Genomic DNA, 11,664 nt, shown 5'->3' with positions numbered 1-11,664 from the left:
CCCTCGAGCATCATTCATCAGCACAGATTTTGTATTTATCATTAATCTTTCAATAGCATCCTAACAAGAAGCCAGATTACATTTAGTTTATAACAAGATGAGTCACATATAATTAACAAGCATCCTTACGATCACAGAACAAAACTAGCAATCATCATCCTCATCATTCACGCAGATAATCAATCAAGAATCATAGTTAGAAACAGCGAATTAACATACCGATCAAATACAAGGGCACAAGAAGTAATGCTTCGAAGACAGAAGATCTCCGATGTGGGGGGGGTGTCTGCCACCGTCGTTGCGTTTCTAAGAGAAGGGTTTCTTTGCTTGAGTTTTGTGTTAAGCATAAATGATATAGGTTTGGGGGCGGTTGTAACAGTTTGACCGAACTGGGCCTAAGCCCATAGACTTGGGCTTCCGTGACCAATGGCGAAGCTGCCATCAAAATGGGTATGAGTGGTGGGTTGGGCTTCTAATCCACTTAGGTTTTCTTTGGACTTCGATGGTTTGGCATACATAATAAACATACATAATTATGTAACAAACACACATATGTAACAAACACACACACAATCTCGTAATATTCTGTTGAAACTAGTCACGACACATGATCACATAATGTACACACAAGTCACATTGAAAATACAAAGGACGTCTAAGATACGAGTTGTCACACGTTTTGAGAAGCTTTCAAGGGATGTAGTAGTAGTTGGGGCAGCCGTTTTGAGATGCTTTAAATTGGAGAGAAACTACTGGACTTGTAGACAGTATTTTAACTTATTTAGGCTAGGATGATGGATCCTTTGGGTTTTAGCTTTCAACATCGGCAGATCTTATATAACCCAACAATATTAGTAATAGTAATGTTCGATAATTGTAGCCCCCACCTAAATTCGCAACGTCCTCGTTGCGATGCCTGAATGCCTCACGAGTCTTCATGAGTTGTATTGCGGATAATATTTTTCCTCGGTTATTGGACTTCTATGGTGCAGTGTGATCTAATGTATTGTCCTAACGTATTAAAGTTACTCTCCCAACTACCGTAAGTACCCTATATTACCACTTTTCGAGTTTGTCACACCTTATTATAGAAAGTATCAACATTCCTATTCCTAGTATCTTATAAATATGAATGGCAATGCTTTATTAGATAACAAACGTCTTGACGAATTGAGTGGATCATACGTGTTACAATATCACTAAATACGAATCTTCAATTGCTATTGCCAACGTGTCCTTTAGTAGTTTTATGAATTCACTCATTTCGGAACTCCTTTAAAATGCATAAACGAACCATTTACAAGGAAGAGTAAGATTATCATAATACATTGGCTTTGTAGAGTAGTATCTTACTCCCATCTTGAACGTTTTCTTTCATCTTCTACTAGGACCTTGTTATGAACAAGATTTCATCACCAAACGGGATATACTACTCATTTTAAACTATATAGCAACACAATTTTTTTATTCTCCATTCCATATATCCATGTGATGATCGTTTTCTTTAAAGTCAAAAACTTTTGAAAATATTAATCTCTGAGGATTATCATAACTCTTCACCTATTCATGGGAGAATTTTGGTATAATCCCAAAATTATATTGGCTTGTAGTCACACATTTGTCACCATGGACGTCATCACCACCGTCTTCATATACATATATTGATGGAGCGACTTCAGTATCTTAATTAGTTAGTACTTTGTAAGATACAACAATCAGAGATATCAAAGCCTTCTTTATTATCGCCATATTTTTAAACAGCCGTTTCATCTTCTATGTTTGTATTGGTTGATAGCCCATCTTGGAATTCGTATGGCCTTATATTGCCTTGATAAGGGGATACGGTGTGGGACGCGGCAATGCTCGGCAAACGGGTTTGCCGATCGGCAAACACCGCCGCCGACAATGTCGGTACGCGGCAAACAAAGAAAATCGGTGTAGGTTTGCCGATTGCTTGCCGACGCGAGGAAGAAGAGAGAGAGTGAGGGAGCAGGAGAGAGAGAGGGAGTGTATGAGAGAGAGGGTGTTGTGGGGTGGGGTCCATGCCATCTCTCAACCAATCACACCTTTTTCCTTTTTTTTTAAAAAAAAGTTTACCACTTCACCAAGTGTTTAAACCATTGCCAACACTTTTCACCAAAGTTTAAACACTTTTTACTGATTGACGTGGCACACTCTCATTGGTTGATTTTTTAGTTTGCCACTCCAAAGTGTTTAACCACTCCTTACACCCTAAAAAGAAATTGTTGATCCGGGTGCATATCTATGTAGAATACAACGTAGGAGGTCTATATAGCTAGATTGTTTGACCAACATTATTGGCTCATATTTACGTCAACTTGACTCCTTGATTTTTCTTCAGGTTTGGCTAAATATAATAAAATTCTAACGCGCAACATAATATCACGAAAATTTTCAACTTCAAGATGATTTCACGAAAATTTTCAACTTATTACCAACGGTTCATGTATATGTTCAGTGATAGATAATTAAAAAAACAAATTTGATATTGGTGAAATTCCTCTTCTTATAGAATATGGTAACTTGTTTTGCAATTAGGTTAGTTACGGAAAAAAATTATTATATTATGAATTTTGCTGGACATTGTTAAATAAAATTATAATAACCTTTCCTAATAAATTTCAAGAAGATATATGATTTGAAAAAGTTTTTTTTTTTATGATTTAAAAAGAAAGGAAAAAGCATTTTTAAGATTTCAATAATGATGTTTTTATATATATATATATATATAATATAAGTACTATCTTTTTCATGTGTATAAATTATAAGTACATTATAAATTATATAGTAAAGTACAAATTCTATCTTTGTGGTTTACACGCGTTCTCACATACAGACCATATTTGAAGAAAAACGACCATTACAGGGGTCTGTGGCTCTCAACTGCGATCAATAACGTCCTTGTTGGAAACGTCCGTTAGTTGAACATTTGTATTATGGTTAAATAACCATAATACCCTTAAGGGACTGGAATTTTAATATGAGCCTTTTAAAGCTTCTGAGTGATCAAACCAAATTCTCAGATTCAATTCCAATTATCATAACCAGCAAATATACATTCTTTTTCTTTCAAGTGTTTCTGTTTCTTTTCTAGTTCAACTTCAACCCATGTTTGAACTAGCTTTCGATTGTGAAGAATTGTTCTGAAACTTTCCAAATAGCTCGACTATGACTTTTGTTGTTTTAATAGACCAACTTCATGGTTAATAAATCACTTATACATTTCTAAGGTTTTAACTCGCATTTCAATAAATCTTTTCAAAAATTGACTTGAAAGACATGACCAAAATGAACATTACTCATGTTCAACAAACTTCATGATTAAGTAACAAATTTTCTTGATTAACAAAATATTGATACACATTACACATTTTCAAGATAAGAGTATACTTTGGTTGACCAAAATAAAGTCAAAATTCATCTTAAACTTAAGAATAAATGCACCTGTTTTGGTTCAATATCAAGAATCCTTTGAACACCATCTGTAGGTTTCTCTCGAGCTAGTTCTACCAAACAACTCATCGGTGCACAATTGTACAATAGCCCCAAATTCTTGTTTTTCGCCTTTACATTATTTGGGTTTCCATATACGCCACTATAAAGCATCATTTTGTGAATTTTACCAACAACACGCCGGATGTACCGCCCATAATACGGTTTTTCCAACAGACCCACCAGGTTTCCTCAAATAGACCTGAAACTTTGGATCAAAAAGATCGAAGTTACTTTCAATAAATGAGTAATTTTTTTCTGGATTTCGGTATCTTGATGTCCTTGTGTGTTAGAACAAATTCACCATAGGCCGGATCAAGTGTCAATCAATGAACCCCGTTCCCAATTGATATCATGAAAACCATCGAGCTTGAATATAAACAGTAATAAATTACTACCTGGCTGGTAAACATTATCACGATACACATCTCTTTAGCCTGGTCTAACAGAACTCGTTGTTTGTTCTTGATTTTGGATTGTTACGGTTTTGTTCATCTGGTGAATCTTCCGTTCATCGTTGACTCGTTTGATGATGGTGAGGTGTTGTTGTAGTGGGGGCGGTGGAGGTGCGGTTGTGGTGTAGTGGAGGTGCGGTGGTGGTGGGGGAGGTGAATGATGAATGATGAATATGATCATTGAAGAAGGGTTTTATTAATTGGTTTTTAATATTTTATTGTGATTATATTTAATTTGTTTTATTAATAATAATACTAATAATAGTGAAAAGACAATAATACCCTTCAAAATCCACTTAAAAACATATATATACCGGTCAACTAACAACAAATGTTAACTCTGACTTGATTGATTTCAATTAACAACCACAAGGATTGAAATGGTTGTGTTTTTTAAATAGGGTCTGTATGTTGAAACGAGTATAAACCACAATATAGGGCTGCAAACGAACCGAACGAACACGAACAAGACCTAGTTCGTGTTGTTCGTGTTCGTGTTCGTTTGTTAAAGAATATATGTGTTCACGAACGGTTCATGAACACTTAACAAACAAGATTTTATGTTCATGTTCGTTTGTTAAGGAAATAAACTTGTTTATGTTCGTTTGTGTTTGTTTGTTAATGTTAGACAACGAACGAAAACGAACATTGATGAATACAAATGGAAATAAACAAACACAAACACGCGTTCATGAATAGATCATATAAGACGCTAACACATATTAAATATTTTATTTGTTAGGATCTTGTAATATTTAAAAGATATATAAAAACAAAACACTAATGAACTTTCGAACACAAACGAACACGTTACCGAACGTTCACGAACATAAATGAACGAACGCGACCTTTGTTCATGTTTGTTCATTTAACTAAACGAACGAAATTTCTTGTTCGTGTTCGTTTGTTTAATAAACGAACGAACACAAACGAACTTCCCGCCGAACGGTTCACGAACTATTCGTCGAATGTTTGATTCGTTTACAGCCCTAACCACAAAGGCAGAAATTATACTTAACTCTAAATTATAGGTACAATCATGTTTACCAATAGATCAGCCACTAAAGGTGTGAGTTTACATCCAAACACAAGACTTTCTTATTTTTAAATATATATGTTAACTAGTAGTGTAAGTGGGTGTTTGGGTTTGAGTTTTAAAATGACTTATTAACTTATTGGAGTCGCAATTTCCAAACTCAAACTCAAACTCAAACGCAAAGGCAAAAGCCGACTAAGTACAACTCAAATTTAATTTGTATTAAGCATCACACTTTTTATTTATATTCTTTTTACATTTCCAACAAGAAAAACAAAGAGAAATAGAAATCACACAACTATAAAATATGACTATCAAAATTCAAACTCTTTTAACACTTTTCCATTTCAATTTTAGCTGATGATTGATCCTTCTCCTTCTTGCACCAAGCTGCACACACCAAATAAACCACAAAATTTATACTGCACAAAACCGTCAACAACCCATAGAACAAATCAAGCCTTCCATTGTTAATATTATTAGCAAGCCACCCACTTCCACCATTGTGTCCAGTAACCTTCTTAACTATAGACACCAACAAACTGCTCATGAAAAACCCTAATGACAACGTTGTTAAAAACAAACCAGTGCTCATTGTTTTCATCCCTTTTGGCGACCGAGTGATGAAGAAATCAAGCTGACCAGTGTAAATAAAAGCCTCACCAGACCCCACAAGAAAAAACTGTGGAATCAAGATGAACACACTGATCGGCAGCGGCTCCGAAGTGGATACAGGGTGGTGTTTCGCTACGGATAATCGTTTAACCTCGAAGACTGCGGCTGCGGCCATTCCTAGCGTCGAGAGCGCGAGGCCTAACGCGATTCGTTGTAAATCAGTGAACCCGGGTGTGCCTTTCCATTTCTTCCATAAGGGAATGATCAGGCAGTCGTAGAAGGCGCAGGAGAGTAAGATGGCGAGGACGAAGAAGACGGTGAGGCAGCCTGCGGGGATTTGGAAGCCTGCGACGGTTCGGTGCATCGTGGCGGCTTGTTCGACGGAGAAGGTGATCATTTGGGCGTAAGTTGTCCAGAAGAGGATTGTGGTTGCCCACACTGGCAATAGCCTAATCATCATCTTCACTTCCTCGACCCTTGTTAATGTGCACAGCTTCCATGGGTTATGAGCATTTGAACTGTTCTTCTCGAAGTCGCCTTCAGCTACTATTGCAGCCTTGTCCAAGCAACTACAAGTAAATTAAAGAATTTTAATTAGGGAAAAGGAGAGTAGTATTATTTAAAAAGCTTAAGCCTCGCTCGGACAAACTTCGAAGGTTGCTCCCAAAAAGTTAAAAATCAGCTTCCATTTGTAAACTACTTGAGCCTAAGCCACAGTAATATATGTAATTTATGTGTAGTATATAAATTTTACACATAATGTATATATGATAAGTATTATATCATGTGACATGTTAATTTTTTTTAAATTAAAAAAAATTATATAAATAGAAATACCATACTTACATTAAAGAGTTAAATGTTATTTTAATCCTTGTGTTTTGGGTTATTTTCCAAATTTAGTGCTAAGGTTTTATTTTTCGCCTATTAGTCTAAAAAGTTTTCAGTGTTGCTATTTTAGTCTATTAGGTTAAATTTATCTATTTTTTCTGTTAACAAAAAGGGTAATTCAGTCATTTTATATGTAATTCTATTAACTAAAAGGGAAATTTAGCCATATAAAATGACCGAATTGTCTTTCTCGTTAACATAAATAATGGATGAAGTTAAATAAGTGGACTAAAATGACAATTGTAAAACATTTTTTGACCCACATGCGAAAAAAGAAATCTTTAGACTAAACTGTCAAAATAGCACATACCACAGGGACTAAAATGACATTTAAGTCTAAATTAAAGAGACTAATATGCTCGTTTTACCATATATTGTTTTTCTAGATATTAAGGAAATAAGTTTTGGCCGTTTTAAAATCGTGGATAATTTGCTTAAAAGACAACAATAAGACTAATAACTGTTGAGTTTAACATTTAAGATCGTCAAGATTTACAGTCGAGCCAGTTCGTAAACGAGTCGAGCTTGGGCGCAACCTGGCTCAGCTACACTCGGCTCGTTTACACTCTTAAGAATGACCAACCGCATCGCTGCATTAAGATTTCTTTTCTATCAGATTAGTGACTGGAGCACCACTTTTGTGACCAAAATCACCCTATTTTCATTAGCGATTGTTTTGAGATTAATATTATGGTGGACAAAGATTCAAAGCTAGTATAAATTAAGTTCAAAGTACCATACCGAAACTGATTTGTGTGATGAATCCTTGAACCCTCTGAAGTATTCTCATACAACAAGCCAGAATCATAAGGAAGATTCATCCTTCTCTTCTTTATCGCCCCAACAATCACTTGCAAGATTTGAACAATTGGGCTTCCCTGACTCTTTTTGTAACGGTACCGTTTAGTCCCATAAAAAAGCACCAATATTGCAGTGAACATAGAGACCGAACAAATCCCATAAGCCCAACTTCTACCCACTTCATCCTGTATGTACACTAGCACAGTACACGCCATTAAGGTTCCCAAACTTATGAAGAAGAAGAACCTATTAAAGAAATAAGCCATTTGTGTCTTTTCTTCTTCGTTCTTTTCATCGAATTGGTCTGTCCCGAATCCGGACACACTCGATTTCAAGCCGCCTGTCCCGATGGCGATCAAATACAATGCGAGATACAAGATTCCCATTTGTAGACCATTTGCTTCTTTACAGTTCTCAGATGAGTGGCATGGTGGTGGTTTGAGTTGTGGTAGCTTGGTCGACAATGCCAACCCGCATGTACCCTAAGCGAAAGCGTAATACAATGTTTAATATTAGCCGCGGACAATGATACATGTACTACGCAACAAAGTGTATGTTGTCTAGAGCTGCGAACTTAGTTTATATGGTGCGGGTCAAGCAACGCAATTTTTTATGTGAGGCATATTACCATTTTTCGATCGACCCAGATATTTTTGAAAGACGTTTTGCTTCATGAAGTATGTGTTATTCCTAATTCTTAATCGGATGAGTAATGAATGTCTAAACGATTCTTGAATTTGTTACATCGATAAAGAGTTTTTGAAAAATAATTTATTCCAAGACATAAAGAATCATTTTCAAAAGCTGAAAACTAGTAGCGAAAAACTATTTATAATCTTTTCATCATCTTGTTTAATTATTTATTTATTTGGTATCTTTTATAGCATCTTATTTTATTTATGTGACCCGACCGAGTGGAAAATTTGCATTGATTCATTAGGTCTGAACATTGGGGCAGATGTTCAGCGTTTCTTTATGGTCTAGGCGGATTTTGCATTGATTGTGTTTTTTCATATATGTTACCTATCAACCGCTTCTTTTGTTATTTAGCATCGTTCTTTTTAAAGATATGTGTAGTTTCTCGCTTTTCTACTATATGTCTTTGGTGTCGAGGGTCTCTCTGGAAGCAGTCTCTCTATCCCTAGGGTTAGAGGTAAGGTGTGCCTACATCTCACACTCCCCAGACCCTATCAATAGCTTTGCTATTTGTGGGATTTACTGTGTATGATTGATTGATCGAATGGAAAATTTGGATCCAGAGGAAAAAAACATTCTGTATACACATGTACATACATAACTTACCAGAGTTTGTATAGAGGCAAAAATGAGAATTGTTTTGAATCTGCCAAGAAAAGTGTCAGCTAAAAAGCCTCCAAGAAGGCACAAAAGGAAAGAAGTGCCCATAAAATCAGTGACGACATTGGCTGAAGCTGAGCTCGACAGATGCATGGTTCCACCTAAATATGTCACCAGGTTTACTGCTATTCCCATTGTTGAAAGCCTCTCACATATTTCGATTCCTGTTTTATCAAAAAGACAAAATGCCAAGATTCATGTATTCATTAGGAATCATAAAAACATCATTTGATGATTTGAATATATTATAAGACATGTCTATATTCATGTGTCATCTACTGTTGCATTTGTAGAAATTAAGGAACAATGATTTTTTCAGTCACATCGAACCCTTTCGTGTCATTCTTTTATTTTTTTTGACAGGTGAACCTCACAACAGACGGCTAATTCACACCCGCAAGACGCTGGCCCGCCACCACTCATTACCAGGACTCGTGTCTATAACTCAATGTTACAACACTAACATACGTCACTATTAAAGCTAGAAAGGATAGACTTTTTATGAGATAGTGTGTGGGTTCATCATTGATATCGACATGTTCAATAATTTACATAAAACAGTAAACACTAATCTTGAACAATAATGCCAAAAGGTTACTTGATGAAAGGTTATCTCTACATAGTAAAAGTATAAAAGTTGGAAGAAAAGCCTAATATGTAGACGAGACTCTAAAAGTTGTCGGTGTTAGAATGGTTTTAAGTGGAGGAGAGAAAAAAAGTTATTGTCATTAGTAAATTTACAGAAAATATTGTTCATATAATTTTTAATATTTTTAAAAGTGGTTGTGAATGAAGTAGAGAGAAAAGTTAATAATGAAAGTATAAAAAAAGATATCATTTAATTGAAAGATGAAGAATCAACCGTTAATGCTCTTAGTTGAATTAGTTATTCGCTTAAAGTTTGATGAAGTTCGTTTCGTTTTGGGTTTTCATGACTAATGAATCTGTTAGTGATCACTAAATATCACGCGGTAATCTGTCAGATAACCAAGGTCTTATTTCCATCATAGCATCACCAACAAATTTGCAACGCATTTGACCATTAGTGATACTTACTTATATGTTTGAGTGTGAAAATGGTGTGCGTTGCAATTATTAGTTTACATCATGTATAAGCTTAGAGCCTTAGACTACCAAATGCATGACAAAAGAGGGAGATAAATTAACCTAAGATGAGAGCAGCAGGCACCCAACCACCGGTTTTCGCTCTATCTGCTGGAAAACCCTTGTAATCTACAGCATCAGCGACGGTAGGACTCAGCTTACCCTCCTGAAACGCGTATAAAACAAAGTCTTTAGGGTATGCAACCAAAGAAAACGCCAAAATGAAAGTTTATATGTAAGATAGTTAGCCAAAAATGCTAACCATGATCTTTCCTTTCTCCAAAGTGTTCTTAAAAGACTTTGGAAATCCAGAAAGAGAGCCTGCTTCTTCTTCTTCACAAAAGACCCTTCCTTATATAGCCAAAAACTTGTAACTTCTAGTGACAGTTAATTGCCTTTTTGTGACAGATCATCATCATATTTGGTAAAGGTTACTCCTATCCCATCGTACCGCATAATATTATTCTAGTATTGTGTTTAATGTTAACTTTCTTTTATATTCTATCGGGTAGCATTTAAAAATAAATAAATAGTTGACCTATAGCGGAAGAAAAATATAATATTGTTTGAAGAAATTGACTCTATATATTAATTTCCAACATTTCCAAATATTTTGTCTTTTGAATGTTTTTTTTTTTTTTAGTATTTTTTTTTCAAAATTAACTTTAGTATTTTTTTCTTTTAATTTCCAGCATTGCAATGAATAACATTACAATGAATAGTAATAGATATTTTGTCTTTTGAATGTTTTGTATTTAGTGTTTTTTTTTCAAAAATAAACTTTAGTGTTTTTTCTTTTAATTTCCAACATTGCTATGAATAGTAACAGGTATTTTGTCTTTTAAATGTTTTGTCTTTAGTTTTTTTTTCAAAATAAACTTTAGTATTTTTTCTTTTAATATTGTAACAAAATTTTGGTTTTTGATAATTGTCTCTATATATTAATTTCCAACATTGCAATGAATAGTAACAGGTATTTTGTCTTAAACAAGTTTAGTTTTTTGTTAGTTTTTATTTTACACTTTTTACGTGATTTTGTTGTCATTCGGTTGCTACTTAGTATAGTACGGTGTTTGGTGGTCACGATTGTTCCCTCCGGTTTTTTTACGCCCTAAGCTTTCTAATATATGTCTTTATAAATTCGATTTTGTCTATTTTTTATGTCACGTGAGTCATCTGGGGTTAAAAATTCATTTTTTTTTTGTTATACAATTTTTTCTGGTTTTGATCGTCGTTCGGTGCTACTTAGCACTGTTTTACGCCCCTAATCCTGTAACGCTGGTAGCACAATTTTGCGACCCCTATCCTGCAACGCGGAGGACTTAAAACTAGTATTGATATATTTTTTAAAGTGTATAAATTTCTAGTATATTAAAATACCTAGTCGAGTTTAAAATATCATGGATAGCAATATTATGATTACAAGATTTATGAATATAGTTTTTAAAAAGTTAGTTTTCTTATTAAAAAATTGGTGACGGTGCAGCTTGTTGTCTGTTTACTTCTATTTCGATGTAATTAAAGAGGCCGGTTCTTTTTAACTACATACAATAATGCTCATTTTAATAAGAAGATATTAAATTCTTTTCTACAACAAATATATAAACTAATTTGACAACGCGTGACATTATTTGGAAAACCTAAAATGATCGGGAAAAAATAAAATCATATATATATATATATATATATATATATATATATATATATATATAATAAAAGAAACCAATGAGAAAACACATGTGATTCATTAAAATCATCTATTTTTTTAGTTGTTTCTTCTCTATCCTACTTAATTATAAATAATTAATATTAATTAAAAGATAATTATAAAATTAAATTTAATATAAATTTAAACAATTCGTATAGAAGATAATATAATATTTTGAAATATTT

At 34.2% G+C, this 11,664-nt stretch overlaps 1 protein-coding gene and 1 long non-coding RNA gene across 2 annotated transcripts; both read right to left on the bottom strand.

The window, feature by feature from the left end:
- Positions 1 to 3,323: 3,323 nt before the first annotated feature.
- On the bottom strand, positions 3,324 to 4,148 carry LOC110940452. The gene is made up of 2 exons (XR_002593158.2): positions 3,912 to 4,148; positions 3,324 to 3,721 (listed from the first exon to the last, which is right to left on the bottom strand). It is a non-coding gene; the product is annotated as an uncharacterized LOC110940452 (long non-coding RNA).
- Positions 4,149 to 5,204: 1,056 nt separating this feature from the next.
- LOC110940451 (protein NRT1/ PTR FAMILY 6.2) lies at positions 5,205 to 10,222 on the bottom strand. Its single transcript, XM_022181990.2, has 5 exons — positions 10,034 to 10,222; positions 9,835 to 9,937; positions 8,614 to 8,831; positions 7,252 to 7,793; positions 5,205 to 6,188 (listed from the first exon to the last, which is right to left on the bottom strand). The coding sequence occupies exons 1-5, from the start codon at positions 10,034 to 10,036 to the stop codon at positions 5,336 to 5,338; spliced, it is 1,719 nt and encodes a 572-aa protein (XP_022037682.1). The 5' UTR covers positions 10,037 to 10,222; the 3' UTR covers positions 5,205 to 5,335.
- Positions 10,223 to 11,664: the final 1,442 nt, after the last annotated feature.

This window comes from Helianthus annuus, chromosome 5, assembly GCF_002127325.2.
Source record: "Helianthus annuus cultivar XRQ/B chromosome 5, HanXRQr2.0-SUNRISE, whole genome shotgun sequence".
NCBI lineage: Eukaryota > Viridiplantae > Streptophyta > Magnoliopsida > Asterales > Asteraceae > Helianthus > Helianthus annuus.
Note: the sequence above shows the minus strand (reverse complement) of the source record. Positions and strands in the feature narration are given on the sequence as shown.